The sequence below is a fragment of the Triticum aestivum genome, chromosome 3D, assembly GCF_018294505.1.
Source record: "Triticum aestivum cultivar Chinese Spring chromosome 3D, IWGSC CS RefSeq v2.1, whole genome shotgun sequence".
Classification (NCBI taxonomy): domain Eukaryota; kingdom Viridiplantae; phylum Streptophyta; class Magnoliopsida; order Poales; family Poaceae; genus Triticum; species Triticum aestivum.
The window spans coordinates 524,407,280-524,423,178 of NC_057802.1; the positions used below are offsets into that span (position 1 = coordinate 524,407,280).

Here is a 15,899-nt window from a genome sequence, read left to right on the forward strand (position 1 = left end):
GACCTTTAAACCCCTGACCACCTAGACCTCTAGTAGCAAAGCAACTAAAAGACCCAATCACAAAAATAACCCTCTCTATCCCCCTCAAAACCTTGGCACGAACACTTGTTTCCAGCCACCTATGGCCTTCCTCACAGCTCAAAACATGATAATATTATACCTAATCCTGCACCTCCACCACCACAACCAAGACCCAATTCAATACCTCCAATTTTCCCAACCAATACTTTTGCCCTATGCTGGAAATTCCATGAAACCAGAAGTGCCAATATATACTTACCTTAACCAACCGCTTCCAACTCAACAGCATGACCCGTACCAATACCTGCAAGAACAAAGGCCGAAAAATCAATATCAATATGGGCAGCAGATACATCAACCTCCTAGATTTTATTTTCCAATATTTGAAGGGGCCAGGTCTTGGATACAAAAGTGTGAACATTACTTTTCGGTGTACCAAGTTACGGATTGGTACAAGGTAGAACTTTCGGCTATGCACCTTAGGGGGAGAGCTGAAAGCTGGTACAACAGTTTCTTAGTGAATAGGGGACAAGTATCTTGGCAAGAGTGAATTCAAGAGATTGTAGAGAGGTTTGAGGTAAGAAATGTGGTTGGTGTAGTTGATGAGTTTAATCACTTGAGGCAAAGAGGAAGCCTAGAAGAGTACAAGTCACACACAATTGGCAGAATTGAGGGCTGCCATGTTGAGGTGCAATCCCTATTACGATGACAACCTTTTTCGACAAAGTTTTCTTGGGGGTAAGGGTATTGTAAATAGAGATAGATGTTTCGTCCGGCTCTGAGAAACAATTCGGCAACCCCGCTCTTCCCTTTGCCTCTTCCACATCTATTTTTGAAACTTGATTCGGTTGAGTTTGAAGCAAGGATCTAATCAGATAACGCTTTGTTCTCCAATGAATGGAGGTGGAATAATTTATTGAGATAGAGAAAGCTACATCTCGACTTTATTTAAACGAAAGAAAAAGGTTAGTCCTACTCCTAGACTTCCAATTCCAAGTAGTAGTAACGGAAAGGAACAGGTTTAGGAGAACTTTTTTATGTCTTTCTTATAGCGATCGCTGAAAGTCAGTCAATGCCCTGGCTTCAATGAATGAAGACCGATGGGCTACGAAGTGGAGATGATGTCGTCGTGTCATTGCTCGTGATGTCTTCACCAGGATTTGACTTACCAATGTGAAAGGTACCGTGCTAGTGGTTCTATCATTTAGATAGAGAGTGATCTTTCCTTCTTGTCGAAGAAAGATATGACGTTGGGAAGGGAAAGGGAGTAGAAACATTTTCGTAGCCTTGGGGCGAAGGGCTGAGAGTTCCGTGATCCAGTTCTTTGAGCATACATAGGTTGAGGATGGAACTCCTATAGCAATCGATGTGGAAAAAGGCAACAGCCGAGAATACAAAGCAGAAAAAGCGAGTGAGATCTTGACTTTCTATTATCATACAACATAGAAGTATTTAATCAAATCAGAAAGAGCCCTGGGATTTGACCAAAATGGCATAATTGAAAGCTCTCGTCTCAGTCGCTCGCCTAAGAAAAGGTACCGGGTTGCTCCGTGATGAAGAATAAGCAACCCAGCCCAATCCTTGCTTTCATAAAAACAAGGTGAATTTACTCGAATATTCGTTCAATGACTCAATATTTAGTGAGAAATAAAACGAGAATAAAGAGAGAGTCCTCACCTCAATATCGACAACAATGACCTGGCAAGTGAAGTAAAGTAAAAGCAAAGTAGAGCCCGGTTGATGTCAAACGTTTTCAAATCTTACCCACCATATCCATTCATGCACGTTACTAGATGAAAAGTAAAAAATAAAGCAATGATGGTTTTTATCAGAGCCACTTTACAACCGGTTTAGCAACTTCTTCATGCCCCTACGAACAAAATATTTGGAGTTTGACAACTGGTTGACGCCGGTTGATACTCGAATCAATATATCGCCGGTAGATACTTGCTTTTCTAATGAGGTAGACACTTTTCCATGTTAAGGTTTCCACTTCAAACCATCCAGATTTACACTTCAATTTCTCGTTGTTGGCACGGTTTACACTTGACTTCATTCAAACTGACACTTATGTATCTATCTAGGCGGGCGGGCACTTAACCAAACTCAGGTTGACACAAACTATACAAAAGTCTTAATTAGGGTGTTTTTTCCGATCAACCCGAAACTCCGAACAGAACCGACCCTGACTAGACCTTTTCCCAAGCAACTCCGAATACTTGAAAATCTGAATGAAATTTGATAAGAGAAATCAGAGCATGTTTCTAAATTTGTGATAACTACTTATTTATGAGTGAGAAATGCTTCATGCGAGCACCCTTGGCGGCCTGCTTTTGAGACAGGGAGGCCATGCTCGTATCTATGCTTTTCATCATTGGTCTGGTCTACTCGTACCCCACCCCACAAGGTACATCTTGGACTACCGTGCTTCTTACTTGACGCTATAGATTCAGTTCAGTCAGCCCCAGAGACTTATCCTTCAGAAAAAGGTAATCCACCCATATTGGACTTTTCTTCACCTGGCCTCGCGGATTCAATACCGAATTCTCTTCGCATACCGGCCTGCTAATTCCGGGATTAGCTGTTCTCAATGACTGGTGGATGCCTCTTTTCTACCTTAGAAATCCTTTTTTAATGTACCTTCTCCCTCTCTACACCTTCTTTCCGCCTCGCCGCCCAGAAAGACCTATAGAAGAAGGAAGAATTCAATCCGTATACTCCAAGCACCGTAACTATCGCACTTTCCAAGCAACCCTCCAATGAAGAAAGTGCAATTGAAACAATCAAGAACGGAAAAATAATTAGACTCCCTCGTCAATTGTTTGGATTGGAATTAGGCTCCTCTACTCTAGTCGTCCTCTTCTATTTTCGGCAGTAGCTCAGCCCGTTCCGGGCCTTCCTTTACTGAATCTATTAGTAGTTGCACTTTTCGACATATGCCTTTATTTAGGAATTGGTTGTAGGCATCCCCTTCTCTTCAAGGAATTTCTGCGCCCGGTTCCTCATCAAGTGTTGGAAAAAACGGAATATGATGCTTTCTACTTCAGCAGTAGGGTTGGCCTGAAGCCAGCCCATAGAATAGATACGGGCGTGTTCTACACAGGAGTTCTTGTAGAACATGTTCCAATCAAACCTCTTTCCCTTCGTCTCCGGTTTTCAATACGAACAAGTGTCATCCTCTTCTCCCATCGTTTGGATGGAATACCCACGTGGAGCCGATCTTCACTTTTCAGAGACAGGGGCAAGCCGATAATTTGTAGCCTCCCTGGTTGTTTTCTGGAAATTTCAGTAGAAGTGAAGCCCTGTAGGAGCTCCCTAAGGACTCTAGCTAAGACCTTTTTGAGACCCTGGGTGACTCGCGTGGACTTATCCCCTCTCGGTAAGCCGAAGACCATATCGTCTGCGTAGCATGCGTAATAGAAGACTACGGCCCCATCCTCTCGGACCATTACCCTTTCAAGCTTGGCATCCAATATATGGACATAGCAGTGAATGAGGACAGGTTCAATCGGGCTTCCCAGCAGTATTCCTCGCTTCTTGCACGTGTAACTCTTACCTTTTCTATCTACGTGTGGTTTTCATGAAAACCTATTTTATCAACCTATGAACTCCTTTCAATGACAGAGTCTTTGGAGCAAATTGGTTCAGGATTCTAAGGTTAGAAAAGAGTTACCACTCAAGGGAGGAATAGGATATGTGGAAGGCTATCCTGGTGGCTCAAGACTGACTGGTATACCTGGACCAGTCTATATTGAGCCATATTCATCAATTCGTCAGGCAATTTGGCCTCACGCAATGTATCCCTGTTCCACCAGACGCTTAATCAACCCTGGAACACAAGAGAACCCTTCTTATCAAAGAGAATTGCGTATTAAACAGATGAGAGAAATAGCCCTAAATATGTGCATCGAGTAAGTCATTACCTTCTATTCGATCTCCAGTATCGCTCATCAAGTACTTGATCAGATTCCTCTTTTTTCTTGCAATTGCAAAGTGGTGGAAAAAATTTGTATTTCGGTCACCATGTCGTAGCCAATTGGCTCTGCCCCGCTGGAGCCATGCTACTTCTTCTTGTTCAAACAGGTTCTCGAGCAGCAGTCAAATTGACTTCCCCTGCTTGAGCGTAATGCCCGCCCCTGGTGTGGTGGAAAAAGCCTCATTTTCTATTCCTTTTAAAGCCGCTGATGCGAGCTACCAAACAAACAAGATTAGTACAAAAAGCCACAACTAGCACTAGCTTTCGTGATTGCTTATTTCTACCATTCTCACTTTGGTAATTGCTCCTTCTCCAAAATATCACTATGGACAAGATGAGCTAATAGAAAAAGTTAGGGCAACTGATGATAGCGACTCGCCAGACTCGAACTGGCATAGGCGGATCGGACCAAACGAAATTAGCCTTTCTTCCATCAACAGGAATCGCTTTGATTTCGCAGTTCAAGAGGATGGTGGGGGCAACCTCTTTACATCTGCGGGCCGGTAGGCCAGCCAACTAACTCTTCAAATGAAGAACTGATTACTCCACATCTATGAACCTATCATTCCCCGCCCTTGCCCATTATTTCTTTTTGTATCACGCTAGGACTTTGCCTCTTTTTTTGAGGAAAATTATGGAAGTAGAATCTCCTCTCTTTTAAAGGCGTCTTCCAAATCCAATTTAAGATCAATGAGGTCTTTCAGAGAGCCGTTGCTCTTTCCATTAAATTCTAGGATCTCTTCGATCCTATGCGCAAAAGCAAGGTGTGAGCCCGCGACCCCTCGATCGCTCTCAGAGTCAATCGGCCCAAACCGGGTTATGAGCTCAACGAAAAAAAAAAGTATTTTTAGAAATTGCCTGCAAAACCGCCTTGCGAGCGTTAGCGTCAGCGTCAGCGCCATCTCCCGATGGATATTTTTTGCGCATCTCCAATAGCGCCTTGGCCCTATTTTCTTCTTCGTCTATTGGGGAAGAAGAAGAGGTGGAGTAGCAGGCGGATCTCATCCCTCCTGCGGACTTCCCTGTACTCAAAGTGACTCTGAGAGATTGCGCTTCTCTACTAATCGCATTCTGTTCAAGAATCACTGTTTTCATGATCGAATGACGAAATAGATATACGAACTGTATAGGATCATTCGCTGGGATGGGATAAGTGATTCTTTTATAGGATTCCCATGGGATCGTAGAATCAACTAAGGATGGAATAGATATTTGTGATCGATCAGCTTCCAGTATGACCGAAGACTTTCTATCTGCATTCAGAATAACCACACAATCAGGTTGTTGGTTCAACCCAAAATTGATCTTCTTCTTTCTTGAACGGAACTTTTTTTATTTGCAAAAGAATTGGTCAAAAACGCCCCGATCTTCCATTGAGAATCATCGAAACAATGAGAATTCACATTTCTTAAATAGCTCGCCATTTCTTCCGTTATCTCATAAATAAATAAATAAATGATTGGTCTTTAAAAAGAAGGAACGGCCTTTTTGACGACTGGGAGATCCTATAAAATGAAGAGCGTTTCGTAAACAAATCAGTGTCTTGTCTGAATCGAGAATAGCAATTCCATTTCTTGAACCACGGATATAGACTTTGAAATGGTGATCAGCTACCCGACGGCCGAGATGTGCATTCGTACAAAGTAATTTAGTACAGACTATCGAAAGCATAGTCATTTTGTGATTTGAGTTCCGGAGATACAGGTGGTAAGTTATGGGTAATGCGGGGGAACTTTAAGACGAGATAGAATACCTAATATGGGAGTGGTTTAAGTGAGAGAATAGCTCCCTTACCAAACCAACTGAGCTATTTGCCATGTTTTTGACAAATGACCTAACTTTGATGTGATGTGCCTGGCTAGCCCGGATCATTCTTAGAGCAGACGAGGTTACCGGAATTACGGCCTTCCGCACAAGAACTGGCACTATTGTAACTCGCTATGGGCCTCCTGCCTTCTCGAAAGAAACTGGCTTTTGAAGAAATTACTCTATTTTACGCATTTAGTTGAAGCGGATTCAAAGAGCTCAATCGAGCAAAAAAGGAGTATCAATATGTCCCTCAGCCAGTCATCCATTTCTCTGGTAAACATGCCCATAACATGCCCGTGCGTTGCAACGGGTGAAAACAGCCCTCACACGCCCTTACCCACTGAGCATGACTAAAGACCTCACCCTCATGCCCATAACATAATAAACATGACTAATACCTCATCCTCAAGTCCACATCTTCCATTTCAATATAACACCAGACACATGTTTCTGCTTGTCATCTTTGTCGTCCTCGTCGTCGGTGGTCATAGTACCAGTTTTCACTAACCAAGGTTGGCCAGGTCCAACAGCTAGATTGTTGAGCCGCCTTCGTGTCCGGCGAAGATCAAGACCGTTGAACAAAGTTTTTTTAATCAGCTAGCTAATATAATAGGGAAAAGCACTGCAATAATATATGTCAGTGTCACCATGTAAACTGAGTAGTTTGTGTCAGATAGACCATGAAATCTTAGTTGGACTCCTCATGCATTTTGACGGGTGTCACTGGGCGAGTGAGACTGGTCGTACGTGAAGACTTGACAGAGAAAAAAGATTCCTTCCATATCCTAGTTTAATAAATTGAATTAAAACAATGCATCAGGTGGGCGTATTTCAAAAACTCCCCAAGTTTTATTAATAAGTATAGATTAAAAAATCATGTTTTAAAATGTTTGCCTTCTCAAATTTAAAGTTCAAAATATATTTGAGTTTTTAAATTTTTGCAAATTTGAAAAATAATCACAACAGTACCTCCTAGTTTTAAAAAATGTTTGTGTTTTAAAAAATACTCAGGTTAAAAAAAGAGAAATATTTTTCTTTTGAAAAAAAATTGAGTTTAAATTTTTGTTAACAACTTTGCAAATTTTCGTGTTCTAAAATATATTCACTTTAAAAAGAAATCCTCTTAATATCTGGCGCGACTATTCGCTTAATTTAAAATTTCGCGCGGCTAAATGAACACCAAGTCTTGTTTGGTCTAGTGGTAGCCTTCTGAACGCTACGATAAAACTCCCGCACGACAAACCACCTCGGACATACGAAAATTATCTGGGTCCCACCATAAACCAAAAAAACTGGAGAAACAATCCTCCCTTTAATATTAGGTAAAGATATATAGTAGAATGTCCTTGTGTTGCCATGGCCCTCTTATTTTTTTCTGATTGCATATATAAACATAATGCATTTTAAATTTCGCATATATAGAAAAAATAGCCTGCAATAATTGAAATGCACTTCACTTGTAATGTACTTCGATAATAATCAAGTGCTCGTAAGTTGCTAAGGAGAAGCTTCTGATGTTTTGCTTCTGTTTTGGATGAGAGCCCGCACCTATAGAACTTTTATTGCTAGTGGTATATTTCACTGGACGATTTAATACTGGACATAAATGCATATATGAATTCACGTCTTATCATGGTATTTTTCTCTGAATCTCGTTATTGTTTCATATTCATCATTCTATTCAGATTTTGATTGCTTACCACATATGTCACATCAGTTCATGAGCTTTGCGAATTGCGGAAGACTTGATGGTGAGTGGTAGCAATGTCATATGGCATTCATTAAGATTTGTAGATACAACGGTTGCCATTATCCAAATACTAGTGGGCAGAGACGCGGCAGGCACGCCCGTGTGATGTCTATCACTTTTTTTAAAGGAAAACACTTCCCCTCGGTCGTTTGATCAGCACTGGGTATCAGCCGGACCCGCTACCATCGGATCGGGTGCAATCGCATGTTGGGGAACGTAGTAATTTCAAAAAAATTCCTACGCACACACAAGATCATGGTGATGCATAGCAACAAGAGGGGAGAGTGTTGTCCACGTACCCTCGTAGACCGAAAGCGGAAGCGTTTAGCACAACGCGGTTGATGTAGTCGTACGTCTTCATGATCCGACTGATCAAGTACCGAACGCACGGCACCTCCGAGTTCAGCACACGTTCAGCCCGATGACGTCCCTCGAACTTCGATCCAGCCGAGTGTTGAGGGAGAGTTTCGTCAGCACGACGGCATGGTGACGATGATGATGTTCTACTGACGCAGGGCTTCGCCTAAGCACCGCTACAGTATTATCGAGGTGGACTATGGTGGAAGGGGGCACCGCACACGGCTAAAAGATCAAATCAATTGTTGTGTCTTTGGGGTACCCCCTGCCCCCGTATATAAAGGAGCAAGGGGGAGGTGCGGCCGGCCAGGAGGAGGCGCGCCAGGAGGAGTCCTACTCCCACCGGGAGTAGGACTCCCTCCCTTCCTTGTTGGATTAGGAGAAGGGGGGAAGGAGGAAGAGGAGAAGAAGGAAAGGGGGGCGCCGCCCCCCCTCCTTGTCCAATTCGGACTAGAGGGGGAGGGGGCGCGCGGCCTGCCCTGGCCGCCCCTCCTCTTCTCCACTAAGGCCCACTATGGCCCATTAAACCCCCGGGGGGTTCCGGTAACCCCTCCGGTACTCCGGTACACTTCCGATATCCAAATATAGGCTTCCAATATATCAATATTCATGTCTCGACCATTTCGAGACTCATCGTCATGTCCGTGATCACATCCGGGACTCCAAACAACCTTCGGTACATCAAAACATATAAACTCATAATATAACCGTCATCGAAACTTTAAGCGTGCGGACCCTACGGGTTCGAGAACAATGTAGACATGACCGAGACATGTCTCCGGTCAATAACCAATAGCGGAACCTGGATGCTCATATTGGCTCCCACATATTCTACGAAGATCTTTATCGGTCAGACCGCATAACAACATACGTTGTTCCCTTTGTCATCGGTATATTACTTGCTCGAGATTCGATCGTCGGTATCTCAATACCTAGTTCAATCTCGTTGCCGGCAAGTCTCTTTACTCGTTCCGTAATACATCATCCCACAACTAACTCATTAGTTGCAATGCTTGCAAGGCTTAAGTGATGTGCATTACCTCTCCGACAATCGGAGTGACAAATCCTAATCTTGAAATACGCCAACCCAACAAGTACCTTCGGAGACACTTGTAGAGCACCTTTATAATCACCCAGTTATGTTGTGACGTTTGGTAGCACACAAAGTGTTCCTCCGGTAAACGGGAGTTTCATAATCTCATAGTCATAGGAACATGTATAAGTCATGAAGAAAGCAATAGCAACATACTAAACGATCGAGTGCTAAGCTAACGGAATGGGTCAAGTAAATCACATCATTCTCCTAATGATGTGATCCCGTTAATCAAATGACAACTCATGTCAATGGCTAGGAAACATAACCATCTTTGATCAACGAGCTAGTCAAGTAGAGGCATAGTAGTGACACTCTGTTTGTCTATGTATTCACACAAGTATTATGTTTCCGGTTAATACAATTCTAGCATGAATAATAAACATTTATCATGATATAAGGAAATAAATAATAACTTTATTATTGCCTCTAGGGCATATTTCCTTCAGTCTCCCACTTGCACTAGAGTCAATAATCTAGATTACACAGTAATGATTCTAACACCCATGGAGCCTTGGTGCTGATCATGTTTTGCTGTGGAAGAGGCTTAGTCAACAGGTCTGCAACATTCAGATCCGTATGTATCTTGCAAATTTCTATGTCTCCCACCTGGACTAGGTCCCGGATGGAATTGAAGCGTCTCTTGATGTGCTTGGTTCTCTTGTGAAATCTGGATTCCTTCACCAAGGCAATTGCACCAGTATTGTCACACAAAAAATTCATTGGACCCGATGCACTAGGTATGACACCTAGATCGGATATGAACTCCTTCATCCAGACTCCTTCATTTGCTGCTTCCGAAGCAGCTATATACTCCGCTTCACACGTAGATCCCGCCACGACGCTTTGTTTAGAACTGCACCAACTGACAGCTCCACCGTTCAATGTAAACACGTATCCGGTTTGCGATTTAGAATCGTCCGGATCAGTGTCAAAGCTTGCATCGACGTAACCATTTACGACTAGCTCTTTGTCACCTCTATAAACGAGAAACATATCCTTAGTCGTTTTCAGGTATTTCAGGATGTTCTTGACCGCTGTCCAGTGATCCACTTCTGGATTACTTTGGTACCTCCCTGCTAGACTTATAGCAAGGCACACATCAGGTCTGGTACATAGCATTGCATACATGATAAAGCCTATGGCTGAAGCATAGGGAACATCTTTCATCTTCTCTCTATCTTCTGCAGTGGTCGGGCGTTGAGTCTTACTCAACTTCACACCTTGTAACACAGGCAAGAACCCTTTCTTTGCTTGATCCATTTTGAACTTCTTCAAAACTTTGTCAAGGTATGTGCTTTGTGAAAGTCCAATTAAGCGTCTTGATCTATCTCTATAGATCTTGATGCCCAATATATAAGCAGCTTCACCGAGGTCTTTCATTGAAAAACTCTTATTCAAGTATCCCTTTATGTTATCCAGAAATTCTATATTATTTCCAATAAACAATATGTCATCCACATATAATATCAGAAATGCTACAGAGCTCCCACTCACTTTCTTGTAAATACAGGCTTCTCCAAAAGTCTGTACAAAACCAAATGCTTTGATCACACTATCAAAGCGTTTATTCCAACTCCGAAAGGCTTGCACCAGTCCATAAATGGATCGCTGGAGCTTGCACACTTTGTTAGCTCCCTTTGGATCGACAAAACCTTCTGGTTGCATCATATACAACTCTTCTTCCAAAAATCCATTCAGGAATGCAGTTTTTACATCCATCTGCCAAATTTCATAATCATAAAATGCGGCAATTGCTAACATAATTTGGACAGACTTAAGCATCGCTACGGGTGAGAAGGTCTCATCGTAGTCAATCCCTTGAACTTGTCGAAAACCTTTCGCAACAAGTCGAGCTTTATAGACAGTAACATTATCGTCAGCGTCAGTCTTCTTCTTAAAGATCCATTTATTCTCAATGGCTTGCCGATCATCGGGCAAGTCAACCAAAGTCCATACTTTGTTCTCATACATGGAACAACCAGGCAATCTCATACATAACTAGTGAAGACAGCGAACTCATTTCCACCGTATCTACCACTCTAATGTTAACAAGAACACCTTTATAAAAAAAAAAACAAGAACACCGCACTCCACGAACTACATATGCATGATCCGCCCTGAAAGTGAAACGGACTGAACCTTTCCATAAACCTCCAGAACCAAGCTCCTTAATTATAAGGGCCCATGCCGATGCTGGAGCCGCCGTATGGAGCGCCGCCGGCGGCATCCCGGGATTTGGAGTAGCTGATGTAGTAGAACTCGCTGAGGATGGCCGTGAAGAAGGTGAAGGCTGCACCGGCAGCGAAGACGCCCTTGCGCAGCGTCTCGCAAGAGAGCGGGTCACCGTTGAAGATCCCCCTGTACCGGGTGTGGTATGCATTACGGACTGATCCCGCCAGCAAACACGCCGCTGCGACGAGGAAGGTCAACCTGCAAATGGGAAGCAATCGTCTTGTTGATGAAAATTTCTTAGGGAATTGCAATTGGAATGACTTGGTTGATACAAGTTGGGCGCAGATCCTGACTGCTAAGTCACCTGACTTAGAGTTAGAGAATCTCAACGAAACCTCTAGGTACTGAAAAACATTTGGTCATGTCGGTGTCAGACAACAGCAATAAGGTGAAAGCGCACCAAGTTCAAGTTTCAATATATGCATTGAGGGACACAAGAAGCAGCAATCAGAAACAGTCCAACAAGTGAAACCGGTTCCAAACCGGTGAGGATGGTCAGACAATGGCATGTCTAAATTAGTTCAAGGCTGGGCTAGCTCAGGACACCAAGGAAGCGAAGCCATTTATTGGCGTTGACTTGAGAACTGTTTAGAAAATCCCAATAATGCATGATTTCAAGGAATACCAGATAAACAATTCAGTCACACAGTGCTAAAAAAACTGAAGTAGTTCGACAGTTCATTGAAAAACTTAACTGAAGCATGTGCTCTCACCTCTGGTCAAAAGAGATGAGCATATAAACATGTTGACATTAATTTACTGTAACGGTACAGCTGTTGCTAGTGGTTAGCACAGCTACACAGGTACTGAGTATGAAATAAGAGGATACTACAGAAGATCTCATTAACATTAGAGGAAAGAAAAATGAGGAGCTTTTCTACTACCTGCAGGGAAGCGGGTGATGGAGGTGATACTGGAGACGGGCTCCCAGCGGTGGGATCATTTCAAGGAGGAGATGGAGATTATGGAGGAAACATAGAAGAAGAGGAGGAGCTCAAGGCTGCCGAGAAAAAGGAACAACAGTACCAGTTCAATAAGAGCTACTCCTACTATAGTATAACACAGCACCAGTTTTGTGCCAAAATTTCGTTCAGTCAAGAGATTCTATATACCCAACTTATAACAGATCTAAGGTACCTGCACAATTCTGCATCTCCATAACAGAACTGTCAACAACTACTGAATTTAGCACAAACAGAGAACCCTCAACTGTTCAGCCTTGGCAAATACAGTACTACCGAGCAAGGTAAATTTTGATCTTGTCATCCTTCCAGGCTAACCAAATTAGGCCGCAGCAGGCACCTAGTTCAGACTTCAGAAGGCACTCGACTCTAGTTAGTATAGTAGTAAACTAATTCTTAGCTTGAAATTAATAGCCAACCCAACACGAAACAAGCCAGCAGTAGAATCGACACGCACACAGAGATATGAACCCCAAACTCAACCTCACTTTAGATCTGAAGTGAAGGCTTGAGCGGCATCAGTAAATTCAGGCCACATGGCTAGATCTAACTAATTTCAAATTGCTGTAAAAGCGGAAGACTGAACTGACGGCCACAAATATCAGAAGACAAGGGAGTGGAAAGGAAACTTCAATATTTGTTGGCTGATTATGAGCTACGTCATGCGAGCAACGAGGCACATAACTTAAACATACTGTAACAAATAGCTTACCATGAGAAGAGGAAGAGCATGAGGGCGCAGGCGCGCGAGCCCCCCGGCTTGAGCCCGCGCCCGCAGCAGAAGCACCGGCTGGCGAGCATGACGACGGCCTGCGCGGCGACGAGGAGGAGCAGCGCGCCGACGCCGTAGCCGGTGGCGACGTCGGAGTCGTAGAAGCAGTAGTCGTACTCCTTGGCCAGATCCGGCGTCACCGTGGCCTGCGCAGGCCCCATTTCGCGTGAGTTAGATCAGCAGGGCGGTCACGACTCACGAGATCAGGCGGGCTTCTGGGCGTGCGGGTGCAGGGCTTGCCTTGCTGCGGCGCTGCTCGGCGGCGACGGCGAGGCCGAAGGCGATGAGGTTGAGGAGCAGGGCGGACACCTGCACGACGATGGACGCCATTGCCATTGCCCTCTGTCTCTCCGAGGTGGTTGCTTGCTCTGCTGGGGAAAGTGAGGCGTGGAGCAGGTTAAAAGGTCGCGGTTTCGTGTCGGTGACGCCGGCGTCGGCGTAGTGCGAGCTGGCTAATACAGACGCAGATCTGGGGTTGGTGCTTCCCAAGAAAAAGAAAAATGATCCGGTTAGTTGGCTGGGGAGGTGAGTGAAGTGGACTGCCTAACGGCGGGGGGAGCGTGGAGCGGCCCCGAATGACCGCGACCAACCATTTTTCTTTTTTTCGTTTTTAAATGCACGACCAACCTCCTTGGCTCAAGTGGGACAGAATGAGTCATACAGTACTCCCTCCGTTCCTAAATATAAGTCTTTCTAGAGATTCCATTACGAACTACATACGAATGTATATAAACATATTTTAGAGTGTAGATTCACTCATTTTACTCCATATGTAATCCGTAGTTGAATCTCTAAAAAGACTTAGGTGGTGTTTGGTTCTCTAGTCCTAGGACTTTTTGAAAAAGACTCTCAAGGAGGTGCTTCTAAGAACTTTTAGCAAAAAGACCCAAAAAGTCCCACCCTGTTTGGTTTGCTAGGGACTTTTTCTAGTTCTAACACAAAAAAGTCCCTGGAACCAAACACCCCCTTATATTTAGGAACGAATGTAGTATATGTTAAGATTAATTACAATATATGTAATTAGGGGAAGATCTCCCCTTGCCCAAACAGTCGAGCGATTCCTCCCGCAACCGACGCCTCTCCCATCTCTCCCTGGAACCGACGCATCTCCTCTGATCGTCGTGTCTCTTCGGAGCATATAGATTGTACTTTCCAATGATCGATCAATAGAAGTTTTCCATTCACTTCAGAACACGTTATCACGCACGCTAGAACCACCAGAGAGAGCGAACAACGGAGAAAAGGAAGAGATCGAGACTCGTCGTTCTCTAACGGGACAATCCGGTCGAAGAGGAATTATGCCTTGTGGACAGTGGTACCACAAACTCCATACTGAGGGAGATGAAATATTTTTAAACTTTGAAAAAGATGAATGGAGATATTTTAACTATCGCTGGACGCGATGCGGTGATTGTTGGCACTCGACGTACCATATTTACTCTCCTAAGTGGTACACAAGTGACAATTGAAAATGCTTTATTGTATCCCGACTCTTCATGTACCCTAATCAGTTATCGAGATATCCGTAAAAATGGTTTTCACGTTGAAACCCATAAAGACAACAAAGAGGAGTATCTACTCTTTACAAAGATCACGGATATGGCAAAAAGGTACATGAGAAAATTCCTGTTGGGGATCGTAGCAGAATTTTAAAATTTCCTACACATCACCAAGATCCATCTATGGAGTATACTAGCAAAGAAAGGAGTGCATCTACATACCCTTGTAGATCGCGAGCGGAAGCGTTCCAATGAACGGGGTTGATGGAGTCGTACTCGCCGTGATCCAAATCACCGATGACCGAGTGCCGAACGGACGGCACCTCCGCATTCAACACACGTACGGAGCAGCGACGTCTCCTCCTTCTTGATCCAGCAAGGGGGAAGGAGAGGTTGATGGAGATCCAGCAGCACGACGGCGTGGTGGTGGATGTAGCGGGATCTCGGCAGGGCTTCGCCAAGCTTCTGCGAGAGGGAGAGGTGTTGCAGGGGAGGAGGGAGGCGCCAAGGGCTGTGGTGTTGCTGCCCTCCCTCCCCCCCCTTTATATAGGCCCCCTAGGAGGGGGGGCGCCGGCCAAGAACCCATCTATGGGGGGGGCGGCCAAGGGGGGGAAACTCCCCCCCCCCCCAAGTCAAGTGGGGCGCCCCCCACCCTAGGGTTTCCAACCCTAGGCGCAGGGGGGAGGCCCATGGGGGGCGCCCCAGCCCATTAAGGGCTGGTTCCCTTCCCACTTCAGCCCATGAGGCCCTCCGGGATAGGTGGCCCCACCCGGTGGACCCCCGGGACCCTTTCCGGTGGTCCCGGTACAATACCGATAACCCCCGAAACTTTCCCGGTAGCCAAAACTGGACTTCCTATATATAATTCTTCACCTCCGGACCATTACGGAACTCCTCGTGACGTCCGGGATCTCATCCCGGACTCCGAACAACTTTCGGGTTTCCGCATACTCATATCTCTACAACCCTAGCGTCACCGAACCTTAAGTGTGTAGACCCTTCGGGTTCGGGAGACATGCAGACATGACCGAGACGCCTCTCCGGTCAATAACCAACAGCGGGATCTGGATACCCATGTTGGCTCCCACATGTTCCACGATGATCTCATCGGATGAACCACGATGTCGAGGATTCAATCAATCCCGTATGCAATTCCCTTTGTCAATCGGTATGTTACTTGCCCGAGATTCGATCGTCGGTATCCCAATACCTTGTTCAATCTCGCTACCGGCAAGTCTCTTTACTCGTACCGTAATGCATGATCCCGTGGCTAACTCCTTAGTCACATTGAGCTCATTATGATGATGCATTACCGAGTGGGCCCAGAGATACCTCTCCGTCATACGGAGTGATAAATCCCAGTCTCGATCCGTGCCAACCCAACAGACACTTTCGGAGATACCCGTAGTGTACCTTTATAGTCAC

General features: G+C 44.7%; 1 protein-coding gene and 1 pseudogene across 1 annotated transcript; both read right to left on the bottom strand.

Moving 5' to 3' along the window:
* Positions 1 to 4,599: 4,599 nt before the first annotated feature.
* Positions 4,600 to 5,873, bottom strand: LOC123080207 (ribosomal protein S2, mitochondrial-like; annotated as a pseudogene).
* A 5,024-nt stretch (positions 5,874 to 10,897) lies between these two features.
* LOC123080208 (uncharacterized) lies at positions 10,898 to 13,476 on the bottom strand. Its single transcript, XM_044503103.1, has 3 exons — positions 13,216 to 13,476; positions 12,916 to 13,121; positions 10,898 to 11,439 (listed from the first exon to the last, which is right to left on the bottom strand). Exons 1-3 carry the CDS (start codon positions 13,309 to 13,311, stop codon positions 11,178 to 11,180), a joined length of 564 nt encoding a protein of 187 aa, XP_044359038.1. The 5' UTR covers positions 13,312 to 13,476; the 3' UTR covers positions 10,898 to 11,177.
* Positions 13,477 to 15,899: the final 2,423 nt, after the last annotated feature.

Excerpts from the sequence above, each read along its gene's own strand:
- LOC123080208 (XM_044503103.1), bottom strand. The coding sequence starts at position 13,311 with ATGGCAATGGCGTCCATCGTCGTGCAGGTGTCCGCCCTGCTCCTCAAC. Across the intron at positions 13,122-13,215 it reads CCGAGCAGCGCCGCAGCAAG|GCCACGGTGACGCCGGATCT; the intron begins GCAAGCCCTGCA and ends GGGCCTGCGCAG. Across the intron at positions 11,440-12,915 it reads ATGCTCTTCCTCTTCTCATG|GTTGACCTTCCTCGTCGCAG; the intron begins GTAAGCTATTTG and ends TCCCATTTGCAG.